We start from the raw sequence: 18,303 nt of genomic DNA, 5'->3' as shown, positions 1-18,303 counted from the left end.
TTGGTCCTGAGTCAATTCTATCTTGCTGAAAGAGAAAACAATAGTATTTCTCATGGGAAAGTTTGATCTAACAACTCCTGCCCAAGTAGGCTTAGGCTTGACTTGGGCTTTGCACAGAAATACCAAGCACCTTCAACAAAGCCCGATGATGAGAACTGGGAAACCCAGATGAGAACGTCCACTTCGGGCAGACACAAAGCGTAGGCATTCATCACCTCAGCTAATGAAGGGGACGTGACTGCTAATTGGTCTCGTCATTAACCAAGGAGAACGTCCACCACAGCACCGCACAAGCTAGTGGCAATTTGGGATGATCTTTAAGTGGCTTCTAACTCATAATCATATTTCTTCCTGAAATCTGTCGGCTTAGAGAACGTCTCTAATTCCTCATGAATTGTCTGCCCCCGCCTTCACTAATTATAAACTCCCCGGGAAGGGAGAGGACAAGTATGGGGTACACATGATAAACAGAGGTGAGGCACTACACCCAAACCTTAAACAGGGATGATTAGCCCTTTAAAACCAACCTTGGGCTGGGGGTTTTGTGCTATTTGGGGGCAAGTGGAACATGAGAAATCCTTTTAGCTTCTGCAACTCTAGGGAAGGAGTTGCTCTGTTTCACAGGAGTCTTATATACATGATGTGTGAAGGGGGACAAAGGGATACTTATGCAGACCTGTGATGCTTCCAGAGCAAGGAAAGATTGTATGGGTGGCCAGGTTGGCAAGGTAATTCTGCCAGCAACTGATAAGGAATGAACTCTGGAGTAGCAACCAATCCCTCAGTTTAGAGATTAGTGGGCTGGTTCTATTCCTAGGGGACATGACAACAGATGCAGCAGTAAGGTCCCCTTGGGAGCAGAGGGCTTGCAGCACCTTTCAGCCAGGCTCCCTCCCTTTCCTGCAGCAAAATGACAGTGCTTCACCTCGGGGGGCCTGCCCCAGGCAGCTTATCAAATGCCCATGAACAAAGAGAAGACAATATAGCCTGGGCCTAGGGCTCCCTTATCAGGTAGACTTCAGGAGTCACTGATCATGAGCTTCCAATGGCTCAGCTGCAGACTTCTCAACCTCGGATGTGTGTCCTCTAGAGAATGCATGTCAGATAAACTAGGCAGTCATTCACATCCAGCCGTGACATTCCTGGGATCTTGTTCGTATTCTTAGTGACTATTAGAGGCTTTATCCAACTAGAAAACTGCATCACCCAATCAGATGAGAAGAGCACATTTAATAAAAAGCATGAAGGTGGTGTGTATGGTTGCAGTCTAGGTAGCTACTGGGACTCCCTCTGGGCCCACAGTTCTCAGGCAATGGCTCCAAGAGAGAGTAAAGACAATGAATCCCAAGTAAACAATGTATAAAATGTGCAGCAGACTCAAATGTGCAAGAATGTTCATGTGGTTCCTACCTCTTTGCAAACCAGTGCAAGCAATTTGCCCAAGATGGTGGACCTCTAAAGAGCCAACCCCGGCAATTTAGTAATAAGACAGTCCCAGTATGAAAAAAAACTCGGCCTTACCTGGAGATAGGGAGGAGTCGTAAGAACTTCTCTCCTTGCGGTTCATCTTGAAGGCTTGGATGTCCTTTTCCCTGTACGTCCCAAAGCCTTCATAGCTCCTCCTTTTACTCCCACTCAAGTCACTGTCCCACTTGTCATTTGAAGGATTCATGTCACTGAACACGTCCAGGCTCTCTGGTCTTGTGCTGCCACCGTCCCCAACACTGCCAGAGTACCTCTTTGTGCATGAGTCCACAGGCTCACTGCTCAAGTCACCTTTGTCCTTGGCCTGCGTCCAATGCTGGGCATCAGAAAGGGACAGCGTAGACAGGGTGTCCACCTCGAAGTTGTTCTTAGAAGCTTTGTGGCTGGCTTCACTGTGCTGGTGCTTCTGCTTCTCCTTATGCTTGTTCTTCTCACTCAACAGTGGGAGCTCTTTGTCTGCGCTACTCAGCCGCTCGCTCAGGATGTGGCTGGAGAAGCCTGTGGCTTTGCCTGCAAAGAGACCACTCAGGTTGTCGTGGGTCCCCAGGATCCGGTCTTCCTTGTGCTTATGCTTGTGTTTATGTTTCCTCTTGTGGAGCCGACCGCTGGACAGGCTGGCACTGCCGACCTTGGGAGGATTCAGGGATGGCTGCATGTCACCAAGGCCCATGCCCACAGGTCCCTGCAGGTGTACTCCATGCTTTGCTTTATGCTTCGCTGTTCCGGACATCTTCATGTGGGAGCTCGTGTGGAACTGAGGTGGCGGCACTGTTGGCCTCATGAATGGGGAAGCTGCTCCGAGCGTGTGCGATAGGTACAAAGGAGCTGGGTACTGACTGTAATAACCAAGGTTCATCATAGGCATTGATGTGTAAGGCATTCCATAGGGTGCATAGTAACTTCCACTGGGAATAGGGTAGCTGAACCCTTGTAAAAAAGGCACCTTTGTCATGGTGTCATTGGTTTTTGCAGGCCTACCACGCTTCTTCTTTGACTTCAAGTCTGAAGTCCTACGAAGATAGAGCAACGGGTCATACTGGATATATGGCACCGGGTAATAGTGATCAAAATTAACCCGAAAAATGCTGGGATACGGATTCTCGTGGTAAAAGGTGTAACTCCGGTGGGAGATCCTGAACACCTGGAACTTGGTGATAAGTTCTTCCAGGTCTGCCAGAAACTGGAGATCATCACGGTTTTGCAGGCTTTTCCGTTTCCTCTTGTGCTTTGGCTTCTTGAGGCTTTCGTGGGCCAGAAAGTTGTCCACAATGAGATGCTTCTGCCGGTGGCCATGCCGGTTCTTTGTGCTGGTGTCGGACGGGATGGCCTCCGGGTTGTCCAGGGAGCAGAAATCAAAAGAGTACCTCCGTCGGGATTCTGAACTCTTCTCTGCTTGGTCAGACGTGCTGTTGTTGTCTGTCCCAATGCCACTGTCGCTTGGGATCGTCTCCTCACTGTGTGACTCGCTCACAGGGGACAGCGTTATCTCCTTGAGTGACCCGATCTCACAAAGGTGTGAAGGTGAGTTGGCCATCAGCCTGGGTGGAGACAGCTTCCAGGTTCCGCTATGTATTCCCTTTTGGGTTTTGGTTGGAAGAGCACTGATGGGCTGGAGATTTGGCATAGTTTTCAACTCTGAAAAACTGGTTTCAGTGCTGGCGGGGCTCAGGTTGCCATTTGACCCACCTAACTGTGTAGAAAGTGGGTGCATAGTTGCTGGTGAAGATGCCACAAGTGACTGAAAGTTGGAAGGCACGGCTGGAACATCCGGCTGGCTAGAAACAGGCCTTGGGTGCTTGATGGCTGTTTTGGGTTCTTCGGAAGGGGGTGGCAGCTCTGCTCTTGGCTTCCTGCCCCTCTTCTTGCCGATGTAGATGGTTCCCCTCTTGCTGACGTTAATCTGCTTGCCCAGTTTGCTCTCAATCGCTGCTGCCCCAGGGCTGGTCTCCGGGGGAGCTTTAGCCTTCAGAGCAATGTTGCTGGAGCAGGACAAGATCTGGTTCAAGATATTTTTCCTCTTGAGTGTTTTCATCTTATTGATAGTTTTGATGGTCTTCTTATCCAACACCCCAAGCTTTCCAACTTTTTTGTGAAACTTCATCTCGCTCATGGGTTTGTCCTCTCCTGGCACGAGTTGGGCCAACTTAGCTAAACTGCGTCGTCTCTTTCTTTTCTTGGTGCCAGGAAACTCCCGGCTGATGGGACTGACCGGACTGGTGGAAGTCCCCTCATGAATCGTCTCAACCGTGAGCAAAGGCTGCTTCTTTGGTCGTCCCCGCTTCTTTTTGACTGGCGTGATCACGGTGAGACTGTCTGTGTTGGTATACAGCGGGCTGGATGGAGTGATGGGATACGCAGACGGCGGCTCCACCATCAGTTTGTCGGAGGCGGCCATGACCGCCTCCCGAAGCATACTGGTGGGTTTGGGTTTGCTGCACGTCCACCTCCGTTTTGCAGCAAATTTTGGATGTTGGATTTCCGGCAGCTTTCTGGATGGAGAGCGATCTGTGCATGTTGGAGGCGTCATGACCATGGTTGGCTTCCGCTGCTTAGGCAGGCCTCCTGGGACAACTTTCTCAGCGTTTCCACCAGTTTCAAGGCCAATGGAGGGGGACTCATTCTCTATCATTTTACCCAACTTTGGGACACGGGGATCTTTCTTATTTCCCTCAGGGTTGGAAAGTATCCTATTAACTACTTCACTGCTCATAGTGATTCCAGAAGCCAGGGCTTTCTCTGGCAAGATCTTTTCCACCACTGCTTTGAGGGACTGTCTCTTTTTCCTTTTATGGCTGGTTGGATCTAGACAGGGTGCCTTGATAGGGATAGTAATCCGGACATGACTGGGGTCATTTTCAGGATTACTGACGGAACCCACGTTCTGCCTGGCTGGTGATGCCTCTTGGGCATGATCTGCAGAGTAGCCTTCCCTTTTCCCTTCGGTATTGTCAAATGCTTTCTGGGCATTCTTGACCCAGTCCAGGTCTGGGTTTGGTATGGTTTGACTTATCACATCTTTTTTACTGGACTTTTTCTTGCTGCTTATAGTTGGTGGTTCTGGGGGCTCCTTTGCTCCTCCTCCATCTTGATCCACCAAGGGCTGAAGCCCTTTGCACTCGGCAGAGCTGCTGGGTGGGGCTGGTGAGCTGTGGTTGCTCGGGGATGGAACCACACCTCCCAAGAGCATGTCTTTGCTACTGTTGGACAGCTGACTCCACGTGCTCCCTGCACTGCCTTTCTTACCCTGGGCCTTTGCAAAGGAAGCCACGGGCTCAAGAGCTGGGATCTTGCTGGTGCTTGCAGTTTCTCTGCCAGATTCTGGACTGATGAAGCAATTCTGAGTGGCAGGCCCACTGTCAGAGTTGGCGGACCAGTCCACATGGTTCTGGCTGCTGCTTTTTTGCTGGTGCTTTGGTTTTAAGGTGTCACCGGTGAAGTCTTGTGGGAGGGCTGGGTCATAATGGAGAGCTGAGTGTTTCTGTGGCCGCTCATATGCCTAAAGGTGAGCAGAGTGGAGAGAGAGAGAGACAGAGAGAGAGAGAAACAAAGATGAGCATGTTGGAGCTGTTTAAAATATAAAGTCAAAAGGCTCAATGATGTGAAGGTGGGAAACAGCCACCTTTACTTGCAGAATGCCGTAGGGAGGGTTTCTCAGTTGCAGTAGTAAAAATATGGTGCACTGATTTTAAACATTAATGAGGATGCCTTAATCATGTCTTTCCCTTTCCCCGCCAAATAACAGAAACTTTAACCTATCTTAGTCAAATGCAATCCGAGAACATAAACTGTTTAGAGAGAGGAGATGACCTAAACATCATTTAGCTCAATGCGTGCATTTTACAAATGAAGCTGAAACTTCAACAACAGAGACTCCTGCCCGAGGTGGCGGCGTCCAGGAGAGAATCTGAGCTTCCCAACTCCCTGCATTCTTTTGCCCAGCTTAAGCTGCCTCTTCTACCTATCCTGGCCTCTCCTCCTGGCTGCCTGATTGCAGCCCATGTCTGTTTGTACTTTATCCTGAATGTCAACATCTCTGTACTCCAACCAGTGGCTCATTAGGAACCACCGTGACAAGGCAAAGCAGCACAAATGGAGGAATTCAGGCGGCAATTTGAAGACTGCATGGGGGAAGTAGGCCAAAGGCTTGGATCAAAAATGGAAGAGCCTTCAAGCCTTTGCTGGCTCCAGGAGTGGGGCTGCATTTGGGAGTTAGTCCTCTAAGGTGTCCTTAAGCCCGCATTAGGCAGTGACTGCTCTCTTGAGGAAACGCTTGGATACTCGCAAAAGGAACCTTGAGTCTCCTGGACAAATGCACCAGGAAAAAATCATTATCATTCAAGATCACACCTCTGAACTTGTCAGCCGTGTTTTCCCCTACATTGATTCTAAATGAATGTCTTCAGACTCCGGCACCTTCCTTAGGGAAGGCAGAACCTGTGCTAGGGGCAAAGCATAACCAGCGTCTATAAAATCATGAAGGGAATGGATAGTGAACATATCAGTTTGAAATATTAAAACCGTTTTTAATATAGAGACACTTGCATTGTTCCAGATAGATTTCAAGCCACACTACGAGTATGAAGAAGCATCCCCGAAAGCTTGTTATAAGTCCCTTTTTATGCATGGTGTAGTAAACTTACAGGATGCATTATCCTACGATTTGTTAAGGAAGTGAAAATGTTAGTAAATTACAGGAAGCTTTGGATAATATCCCCACTGAGAAGTATATGATGATTGGAGTGGTGAATTTAGGAAGCTTTAACCTGTAAGATGCATCTGCCTGTTTATCTATCTATCCATCCATCCATCCATCATCTATCTGTATCTATTTGCCATTGATGCTTTAGAATGTATGCTTTATTTGAAAATACTTCTTACAGCCCCTGTTAAGAGAGTCAAAGCACAGATGTCAGGAAGCATTACAGGTAAAAGTCCATGGAGTAAAATAATGAGAGTTTCCTTCAGACTAGTTCCTGGAATCCTCAGGCTTATTTCCTGCCCCCTCGTTTTATGAAATCCTGTTTATGCTTCCAACACTGGACTCTATTTCTTAAGTAGCATGAGAGAGTTTCCCCAGGCTGAGTGTGTAAGTGCCCGGAAGATTAAGAAAAAACTGACTGAACGTTTTCTTCAACCTGTAGTTAAGAGTGGATGCACTAACCCACCATCAACATCCAGAGAACGAAGCCTGCCCCTTGACTTTGTTTACTAGGTATTACTGCTGTGGACGTAGGCTGCTCTCCCATTTTTTTTTTTTTTTGGAAAAAAAATATAAAAATCTTATTCACGGCATAAAGTATTAAATGGCACTTACTTAATATGAATCGGGGCTTTGTTAACTCCTGACTGATGCTTTGGATTTGGGCTGGCACTGTGGGCACACTCGCAGGATGACGAGTCTAAGAGCGGACTGAAAGTTTGCCAGTCCTGAGGGTGACAACAGAGTTGATTTCTTACACTAGAACATTTTCTGAGAGCTAGTGGTGGCACTTACTAAAAACTGTAGCGGGGCAGAAGGTGTAAGTTACTGCTTTGGACTTGGGTAAAACGGGACTTGGAGCCACTTCCCCCTTCCCTTTCCTCGACCTCCTGCCACCAACCCCTCTGTTTTCTGAGATCAGGACACTGAAGCCCGAGAGGCGGCTTCAGAGTGGCGCTGGGATCTTGGTCCCTGATTCCCACCACATGTTCTCTGTTGCTGCCTCATCTTCTTGGCATCTGCCAGAGTCCTTAACTAACTCTCTCTTTATGTTTTCATCTCAGCTGACTCCTAGGAGCCCCCCTGCCTTATAGAAATAGTCCTCTTACACATTTTTATAATAAAACTATGGATCTCATCTTGGGTGTACTTACCGTAGTTCTCCTTTTACATTTGATTTGTGGACTAACTAAATTAACATCTTTCTTCCTCTCTGTCCTATATGTACACCATCACAGAGGTAACAAGCACAGTGCCTGGCAGGTAGTAGGCACTCAATAAATAGTTACTGAATAAATAAAGGAACATACATTCTACTATGGGCTTTTCATTTTGTCAACAATGAGATTAATGACCTGTGTATTGCAACATACTGTCCGCAAACATAATCACCCCTCCAGCCTAATTCCTCATGCCATCCCTTCTGCGTGAACTGTCGTTTCTCATAAAGGTTGTGACATCTACCACAATGCTTGTATGTGCCATTTATTCATGTACTTTTCTCTCCCTCTCACATACTGTAAGTACCTTGAGATCAGAGACTCTCTCATTTATCTTTGTATCCCCAGTACCTACTACAAAGAAAACCACCCAGAGAGTTTTCAATAAACGTTTGTTGAATGAATAAACAAAATAATGTTCGAGCTGCCTACTACCATGACAAAATATATGGCTGCACATGAGACAAAAAACTGCCCATCAGTTGTTTGGTAATGGCTCAAAATGAAACTGGACTGCTTAGATATATTACGTGTTGAACAACACAAAATCTTTCTCAAATACTAAAGGTACTTGAAAGGTAACTCCAGTTCAGTGCAACTTCCACTGTTAGTCCTCCCCTACCTCCTGTTAATTGTTTCACTTTCCAATGAGCTCTGCCTTTGGGGAAGACCACGTGACTGTCAGGAGGGTGGGTTTCACTCTGGCAGCTGAAGGGTGGGGCCTGCTCACTTACACCCCGGGCAGACCAGCTGAAAGTAATGCAGTTAAGCGTGCCTGGTTCCCTGTGCTTCCATCTGGACACTGCCTGATCCCATTGTTCCATCCTAGCAGCCGCAATTTGCCCTGCTGGGAGAGCCAGGCAATCAAAGGGCAGGATGGACAAAACGGAAGCCCAACAAAGGATCAGGAGTAATGGGGGGAAACTGTGCTTTCAACCCTACACTCAGGACGAGCTGAAGTGAAGGGGCAAAGAGGACCAAGAAGGGGTGCTTTCTAAGGGGTCTGGCAGAATGAGGCTTTCTTCTAGCGGTGGCTGATGGCTGTATCCTGCTGCATTTCAGGAAATCCCATTTCTTCATCTGTCAGCCATGACATATTATACATACAATGGTGAGGCTGTCAGTTCCAATATGTCCTTCACTGAGAATTGAGCACTTACTCCATCGAGACAGACACAGACATGGCAGCCAGGCCCCTGGCTCAAGGCAGGGGCAAGCGGGAGAAGGACAGGTTCTCTCTCCCTCCCTGCTCCAGCAGTCTGGGGATTTGATTCCCCATGGGGGTCTTTGACTGGGGGCTTTAGTAGCCCACGCAGCGCAGGTTTCCATGTCCCCCTCAGATGATGAATTTTCCTGGGGGGTGACACCTGAATCTTTTAAGGCCTTTATGTCACCCTCAGCCTTCACAGGGCCATCTCCTGTAAGTAACGGAAGTCACAGAAGTAACGGAAGTAAGTAACGGAAGGAGTGATGATATTGCACACTGGGCCAGTTATTTTTGTGGAAAACTCTTAACACCAACTGAGCATGTCTCTTGGCTGCTCCCTGACTCCTATGAATTGACTGTTTGTGGAACTCACAGTCATTTCGAAGGTGTGGCTTACTTTAATAGGAACAGCGCTTTCCATGCATGGTGAGCCAGGCCAGATGCTCAGCAGTAACAGACCATTCTCACAACACTGGACGGATTTCTCTCCTAGAGCACGTGTCTGTGGAAGCAAGTCTTTTGGTAACGTGAGGAATTCTTTTGTAGCGTAGATAACTGTCTCTTCCCCCAGAACTGATGTGTAAATAATACACATTTAAATTTTGTACAAGTCAGATTTCTTTTGAGAAAGCTCTTTATTTTCTTTTAAATTTTAAAAGGAGCATTATCTCACTGCATAAGAACTTAAAGATCCACACAAGCAGGAAGAAAACGAGTCACTCAGCCTTAGCTCAGCCTTATCTAAAAAGCAAGGTTTGTCTCAATGGGAGGAGAAGATAGCGATTTGAGTCTGAGAAAAATCACATCACTCATCAAAAATTAAGCATGACTTCGTGGGAGATAAACCACTCTTTTGGGTTACTGTGTTCATGCTGCTTTCTGCTGACTTCGATAATTTAAATTTACTGTTTGTGACACATTTTGCTTTACATGTGCAGGAAAATATGTCTAGCTATGAAGAAAGAAGGGAGCTTTATTTACTCATTTGGCACTTGATGCTTCTCTAGATGTGGCCCTGGATCACTGTACCCTAAGGTACTGGTTACTGATACAGATTCCTGGGTCCCACTGCAAATCCATTAATTTTCAATCTCCCAGGATGGGACCAAGGAATGTGTATTTTTATGTGCTCCTCAGATAATTCTGATGTACAATCAAGTTTTAAAACCAGTGATCTAATGTTTCAACACAATACTTCCTCTGGGGTGGGGCTCTTTTGTGGTTGCTATGACATTTGCAGCCCTTTTTGGTGGTAAGTATGCAGAGCAAACCACCATAGGCCTGTCAGGATATGCCGTTTGGCACTACTGAGCATTCCTGCTTTGCTTTCTGAACTCTGTAATTTAACTAGTAAGAACCTCTAACACAGCCCCCTGTTTAGGTATGCCAAGTACACTGCACGGTGAGGTGCACAGAAGAGCCATAATATGGATGGATGAGAATGCTGTCCTCTCAGAAAGGACTAGGCATGCAGGCACTCATGACCTCCAACCCTGGGACTTCAATTACCCCAACTCATCCAGGCCAATCCCCAGAACTCTGGGGAATCCTGGCATTCCATCCCTGAGGCTCGAAGAAGTACTCAAGCCTGAGCAAGAGCTAAGTGTGGGAGACAAGGAAGGCAACCACAAAGTGTCTGATTAAAGGTTCTCAGCCCTGGCTGTACATTAGAATCATCCAGGAAGCTTCGTAAAGAACTCTGTACCTGGGATCTGACCCAGACCAATTAAACCAAAATTCTAGAGGTGGGGCTTGAAGAGCAGTTCTTCTTTTTTCAAAGCTCTCACTTATCCCAATGAGCAGACAGAGTTGAGAACCACTGGATTATGTTAAAGACAGGGGTCTGGTTTAGAGACTAAAGAGGCTCTGATATTATCAAGAGATGTTCCAGCTCAGTGGTTTTCAAACATGTTCCACAGAGTCCTAGGATTTTGTAAAGACATTTCTGAACTGTAGCCAATGGATTGGGCAATAGGAAAGCTCCAGACCATTGTTTTAACCCCAAAGTGAACACAGTAACCTTGCAAACGCTTTCATTTAACAGAGGGAGGTGGGGAGAGATGCTTCTGTCACTTAAGAAATGATTTTGAAATTTACCATTTAGGCTCATGAATAGGAGGAATGCACATGCCAGCTGTCTTTGAACTTGCCCCCCAAACATCTTTCAACCCAGTTTCATTCCTGCATTTGCTAATGGTAGGTGTGAAGGAATGCTACTAATCCCCTCTTTGAACCACGGCTTTATGATCCTCTGATTCCACAGAATTCCATGAACGTTTGTGTGTCTCCAAAATCCGTATGTTGAAATCCTAAACCCTAATGTGAGGGTTTCAGAAAGTGGGGTCTTTGGGAGCACAGTGTGATTAGGTCATGAGAATGGAACTTCCATGAATGGGATTAATGCTCATATCATAAGAGACATCACGGTGCTCTCTTGTCCTTCATCACTGAAGATGCAGGGAAGATGGCCATCTAGGAACTGGGAAGCAGGCCCTCACCATACATGAAATCTGCTGGCACCTTGATCTTAGACTTCTCAGCCTCTGGAACTGTGAGAAATAGATTTCTGCTTTCTATAAGTCACCCAGTCTGTGGTATTCCATTATAGCAGCCCAAGCAGTCTAAGACAAGGGGATGCAGAAAAGCTAGCCAGCTCCTAAATGGACATGAAGTTTCATTACATAGTGTACATATAGTGAGTGTGTCCTCATTTCCTGTCACATGAAATACCCTGGGAAGTCACCTTGATGCGGTTCCCACAGGAAATATTCCTTATTTGCTATTTGGGGACTGTGAGTGATACTAAAGCACTCCTTTCATTAGAGGTGATAACAGCTTATGCAAAGACAGAGGCTACTATCATATGCTTCCCTGAGTACACAGTGATTCTATAATAAAAATGACCACGAACTTGGGCCAGCCACAATGAAATTAATAGACATTAGACTTAACCTTTCTATGGAAATATGAAGCTGAAAAAAAAAATGAAGTAACTGTTTTCAGGCTTTGGCCAATATAGATTGTGAATTCTAGACAGACAGGAAATTCATAAGGCTCCACAGTATCTCTAGTTTTCTCCTTGGAAGAACTTTTTTTTAAACCTGGGCATAGGGAGTCCAGAGACCTGCGATTTCACTGAAAGGAAAAAACAGAGATCAGAGTTTGGAGTTCCTGGGGGGCTGGAACTTGGGGGAGAGGTTACCTGAGAAGGGGGAGTTATATCGAAAAGAAACCCTAGAGACCTTAATAGGGATCCCCTATGTCTTTGGCCAAATTTTAACCTGTACTTGAGGGTAAGACTCCATGAAGTCTGGCAAAGACTTCTTACTAGCGAGCTATAAGCTGAGCAGAGAGCCCTGGGGCCACATAGTATCAGGCAATGTTGGATTTCTGACTAGCCAGAGTGGGGCTACTTTAATGACTATCCCAGATATTGTGTTGGTCTCCCACTAATAGTAGTTATTAAGAGCAGGATGACTTTAGCCCTAGAGTAAAAGCTATTCTAGTCCCTCCCTAACAAACACTAAAAAGACTCTCTACAGTAGGGTTAAGCTAATCTGTCAGTACATGAACTTATCAGAACAAAAGCCAAACTCTTTAAAGGAAAACAACACAATCCAGAATGTTTACAATATAGTACCCACAATGTCTGGGAAACAACAACAACAAAAAGTTATTTGATAAGCAGGCAAATATGACCTGTAACCAAGACAGCAGAGATATTTGAAACAGCCACATGAAGATGTTTGAGTATTTAAGGGAAAAGATGGAACATAATGGGGAATCTCAGCACAGAGATGGAACTACACCACAGCAACAAAATTAAAATTCTAAATTGGAAAAATGTAATATCTGAAATGAAATATCATCTCATATTGTATCATTCACTAACATCCCTGGATGGGGTTCACAGCTTACAGGACACTGCAGAAGAGAAGTTCAGTGAACATGAAGAGAGATGGCACACGTTATCCAAACTGACAGAGGGGGGGAAAGATGTTAAAAAACCGAGCACTTGAGTGACCTATGGAAGAGTATCAAGTGTTCTAACATACATACAATTAGCATCCCAGAAGTAAAGGGGAGAAAATAGTACATGTGGATTCACATAGCTAAGAAGCTCAACGAATCCCAAGCAGAATACACAAACACAAAAAAAACCCCACTTCTGGACATTGTAAAGAAATTGATGGAAAATAAAGATAAAAAAAAATTTACAGCAGCCAGAGAAATACATTCTTTATAAGAAAGCAGTGACAGAAATAATGTCTGACTTTTCATCAATAAAAGCCAAGCCAGAAGATAATGAAAAAAAAACTTTCAAAGTACTGTAATAAAAATAAAGTCAACTTAAAACATCCTTCAAAATGAAGGCAAAATAAAGATATTTTTAGATAAATAAAAAACGAGAAAATTCATTGTTGGCAGACCTGAATTACTAGAAATGTAAAAGGAAGTTCTTTAGGCTAAAGGGAAATAATACTAGATGGAAATTGAGATCGACATGAACAAATGAAGAACGTGGGAATGGCAAATGTGTGTGCATATATACAGCTTTACTCTTGGTCTTAGGTATTCAAAAGGCAACTGACTGCTTAAAGCAGAAATAATAATGTATCATGTAGCTTATGACATTTGTAGAAATAAAATGTACAACAACAATGAAATGAAGAACAACAGGATGATATTTGCAAGGTGCTTGCATTTGAAGGAATGTAATATTAGTTCAAAGTAGACTGTAATACTTTAAAGGTGGATATTGTAATCTCTAGAGCAACCACTAAAAGTAAAAGTGGTATATCTAAAATACCAACAAAAGGAAACAAGGATAGTAAGAAAAAGTTTAATGAAGCCAAAAGAAGGCAGGAAATGAGAAAAAATAATGAAGATAGATGGGACAAATAGAAAATACATAGTAAGATGGCAGACTTAAACTCAACAACGTCAGTTATTACATTAACTATCTATATACTAAACACTCTAAAACAAAAATAAAACAGCAACAACATCAAAAACGGGGGGGGGGGGAGATGCCAGACTGAATTAAAAGGTAAGACACAACTATATGGTGTTCATAGAGATACACTTTAAATATAAAGACACAGATGGCTTAAAAGTAAAAAGATGGAACAAGATATACCACAGGAACACTAAGCATAAGAATGCCGGAGTGACTAAATTATTATAATGCAAAGTAGGCTTCAGAACAAACAGGATTACCAGAGATAATTTAGGGACATTTCAAAATGATACGAGTCAATTCATCAAGAAAAGACAATAATTCTAAATTTGTTTGTACCTCATAACAGAATTTCAAATACACGAAACAAAAATTAAGAGAATTTAAGGAAGTAAGACAATCCCGCAATTAAAGGGATTTTAATACTCCTCTCTCAGTAACTGCTACGACAAATTGACTAACAAAAAAAAAATCAAAAAGAAACATACAAAAGATTTCAACAATACTCTCCCAAATTAACTTCACCCAATTGCAAGATACCTTCAGTGAAATATGCTGGGCGACCAAACAAGGGCAAATGCCCAGTGAGCCCACGTCATGCCCTCTAACATTATTTGTCATCAGGGAAGTGCCAATGAAAACCACGACGAGATGCCACTACACATCCAGTAGGATGGCTAATATCAAAAAAATATTTTTAAAAAAGTGTTGATAAGGACATGCAGAGACCGCGATTCCCATCCATTGCTTGGGGGAATGCAAAATGGCACCACTTCGGAAAATGTTTTGGACATGCCTTTTAAAGCTAAATATACCCTATGACCCAGCAATTCCATCCCTGTGTATTTACCCAAGACGGATGAAAACATGTATCCACAAATAGACTTTTATAGAAACTTCACAGCAGCTTACTTAGAGGAGAAAGCACCAGCAAGGAGCCCAGGTGCTCATCGACAGTGGAACACACACACTCTTCAATAAAAAGGACGAAGTGTGGATATATTCAATAATATGGATATATCACATGCACGAAATTATGCTAAGTGGAGGAAACTGGACCTGCCAAAAGTGTATACTGCATGATTCAATTTACATAAAGTTTTAGAACAGGTAAAACTAATCTATTCTGATGGAAACCAGAACAATGGTTGCCTATAGGGTGAGGTGGGGTGGGAAGCGTCAGGAGGGAAGTTTCTGGAGGTAATGAACAAGTTTTGTATCATGAAAGGAATATGAGTTACGCAGCGGTATACATTTGTCAAAACTCTTTGAATGATAAACTTAAGGTCTTGCCCTGGCTGAACTCAGTGAATTGGGTGATGGCCTGTGAACTGAAAGGTTGCTGGTTCGAGTCCCTGTCGGGGCACATGCCTGGGCTGTAAGCCAGGTTCCTTGGAGACGGACAAGAGGCAGCCAATTGATGTTACTCTCACACATTGATGTTTCTCTCCCTCTCTTTCTCCCTCCCTTCTCCTCTCTCTGAAAATAAATAAATAAAATCTGAAAAAAAACCCTCCCAGAAAACAAAAAATAAATTAAGGTCTATACATTTCAGTGTATTTAAATTTTACCTCAATTATGTAAAAAAAAGAGAAAAAATACATCAAACAAGAGTTAGTAAGAACTCCCTATATCCAACACACGCACACATCAGAGCCTCTCTGCAGAACTTAGGGGCGTTTTGTTTCCAAGGAACACCTAAGGCAGCCAGAAATTCATTGTCCACCCCCCCGTCCCCCCGCCCTTCACTCTCTTCTGCCCGGGAACAGCTGACTGCATTGATCCCAAAACAATGGAGCCTGAATCAAGGAGACAGGTGCGTGTGGCTTCTACTGGGCCCATTCTCGCCTTTTCCTGGTTCTTGGCGGCATCCCTGACCTGGGACAACAGGTAGAAAGGTGAAGCCCGCTTCCGTGCCAGCCACAAATCCACTTTGTTGGAGGTAAGGAAGGAAGCTTGACGAGAACCTGCTCACAGATCAAAGTTAAAGCTGCCCCGCCTCCTCTGTAAATCATGTGAGATCCATCTGGGTAATGACTCCTCCAGTGTAATTCCCTATTAAGAGGCTTTATCTGGAGAGATAAGCAGCTGGTTTCTGTGTCACTAATTGCTGTCTGCTGTGATTTTAAAACATCTGCACCATTGTGCTCTTCATTTTCATATTCTAATCACCCTGAAACTTGAAAAAGGTACATCATTGATTGTTTCTATGGGTTAATTAGTACACAGTCTCCTTGTAGAGACAATTTAGCGGCAGCCCAGAACCTCAATCAGGAAGTTTGTTTTAAAAATTAATAACATCGGCAGTGGCTGCAGGGACTGCCGTGTTCAGGGACACAGCGGGACTCTCCTGGTGGGAAAGCCACCCTTTGTTATGCTGCACAGGGGAGGAACGCCAACAGGGCGGGGGGCGGGAAAGTGGGGAGTGGTGGCAAGCTGGATGCAGGAACACAGGACCTGGCTTGGTCACCAGTGGACTTGGCCGCTGTCTCTACCGCCTCCCTCCCCTGCTGTCCCACTCCCCCTCTTCCAGCTAGCCAGAGTTCCTTTCCCTGTCAGCACAAATCAGGACTTCGCTGAGGTCTGAGCAAACTCTCTGGAGTTGAGGGGAATTTGTCAAAGCAATAAGAGCATGGGAGATCATTTCATACTCTCAGATCCAGTCATTGTTGCCTCTCCACACCTCAACTATGGAGGGGGTGGAGGGAGGGGACTGGAGTGTAAATGAAAGGGCTGGGCCATACAAAACAATGACATTGGAACCCAGATCCTCTCAAAGTTAAGTTGCACATGATTCACCTGGGGATCTTGTGAAAATGGAGATTTCAGTATAGGAGTATGGGGTGGGGCTGGCATTTCTGCATTTCTAACAAGCTCCCAAGTACTGTCCAAGGTCAACCATTTGTTAGTCCAAGCCCTCTTTCTCAAGTCCTTGACCCATATCACACTGTTCCTGAGATCCAAGGCTTGGTAGGGAGGCTGGGGTTCTGTGTCGGGGTTTGAATCCCAGGTCCATAATTAAGGGGACAAGTCACATGGCCTCTCCTGCCTTAGCTTCCTCACTGAGAAAGTAACAGCAGTGCCCACATCAAAGGGAAGTTGGAAGGGTTAGAAGTTGATGAGTGTAAAGTATTTAATACAGTTCCTGGCCCATAGTACTTATAAATATAGCTATTATATGTATGTATTTTTAAGTAAACTGCTCTTCTGAAAAGCAACATCCAGCAGAAATGGAGGATGGGTTAGATACATTAATCAGGGAGAGTCTCATTTAAGCTCAGATGGTGGTTTCTTGCCAATCAATCATTCTAGAGGGCCTGGTGGCCAGTCTGAGGCCACCCCCACCCCCAACCTAGCCCAACATTCAGAGCTCAAGGTCTTTCTTCATAGCCTCCCTGGGAGCTACTGGACAATGCACAGTTTGGGAGCTCACTTCTGCACAAAATACATTGCTGTCTCTATTAGAGAGTGCCTTCCTACCTGGAGCTGAAGTCTGTCTGCCCTTGGAGAGTTCTGGCAAGAACAAAGACAAGCATCCCTGCACGTGTTGGCCTGGATCTGAGGGCCAGGCCCCTGCAAGAGAGCGAATGCACCCCTGGGAGTTCCCAGTCTGCCCCCCACCCAGCATCAATCCTTACCAGACTTCAAGGGGCTTTCCCCGCTGGTCTGGAAACATGCTATTGTTAGGGGAAAACATGATAAAAACTGGGCTTTCAATTGTGTGACATGCAAATAAAAAAAAATAGCTTCTCAGCAGCAGAAGATCTGGAAGTCGACTTAAGAAAATGCAGAGTAAGACAGAAAACAGCGTGGAGCTTCAGGGAGGCCACTTCAGTGGCAGCATGGAGCAAGCTTGCAGGGCTAATTGGAGAGCAGCAGTGTCATCGTATCCTTCCAGAAGGGACACGGAGACCTCCAGCTTGAGCTGTTCAGGGGCGAGGACCTGCTATTTCCAAATCTCACTAACAGTACCACTGCCGCCTCATCCTGGCAGCAGGCTTTGCCCTCCCTGCCCACGCTTCTCTGGGCTTCTAGCATTGTGGCAGCCTGGGGGACAGCACAGAAATAAGGACACAGTCCTGGCCTGGAACACATTCTGTGGTCAAGGCGCTGAGCAGCAACTGAAGACTAACCCTGATGCGGAAGGGTTATGGAGTGATAATTAGGTTTTGAAACTTTGTTAGATGTTCTCTGTGGATTACTTCTTCATTCCACTCTCTCAAAAGAGGAGGAAGCAAAACATGTTCTTGCCTCTTCTTTGAGAGCTGGTGGTCTCCGATGAAGTGGCAAATGACTGAAGTGGAGCATTAAGGTCTGAAGGTCATGTCTATATGAGATGTCAGACCTTAAGCCCATGGAGAGGCAGAGCCACGGTGGCAGAGGACCTGGTGAGGCCGAAGAAAGCTGAATGAATAAGGGGAGTGTGCAGTTAATCTGGCCAAACACAGGGCATTTTCCAAACCTGCCTACGGGTAAGAATCACTAGTGGCCTCTGTAAATACACAGTTCTCCAGGCCTCTCTCCTGCAAGTTCGAGTCATGATTCTGGGCTGGGGTCCAGAGATCCTTACTTCAGTCAAGTCTGGTAAACACTTGGTAACATAAGGGTTTCCCTAGGGAAAGGGGGTCTGAATTGTTGGGCTCTGTTCCAGGGTAGAGGGGTGGCAGAGAGACTGGTGTGAGGTCAGTCAATCTAGTATGAGCCGGAAAGGGCTTGAAGGTTCCACCCGAAG

The 18,303-nt window shown here is 45.2% G+C and overlaps 1 protein-coding gene across 5 annotated transcripts in view; it reads right to left on the bottom strand.

The window, feature by feature from the left end:
• The window catches only part of SETBP1 (SET binding protein 1), a 348,309-nt gene that overhangs the window by 96,033 nt on the left and 233,973 nt on the right, over nt 1-18,303 (bottom strand). For all 5 annotated transcript variants that reach the window (XM_053912501.1, XM_053912504.1, XM_053912503.1 and 2 more), the window contains exon 4: nt 1,522-4,981. In XM_053912501.1, coding sequence (XP_053768476.1) covers nt 1,522-4,981 — 3,460 coding nt within the window. The remainder of the gene's footprint in view (nt 1-1,521; nt 4,982-18,303) is intronic.

The sequence above is a fragment of the Desmodus rotundus genome, chromosome 10, assembly GCF_022682495.2.
Source record: "Desmodus rotundus isolate HL8 chromosome 10, HLdesRot8A.1, whole genome shotgun sequence".
Lineage (NCBI taxonomy): Eukaryota > Metazoa > Chordata > Mammalia > Chiroptera > Phyllostomidae > Desmodus > Desmodus rotundus.
This window is presented reverse-complemented; position numbering and strand designations above follow the sequence as displayed.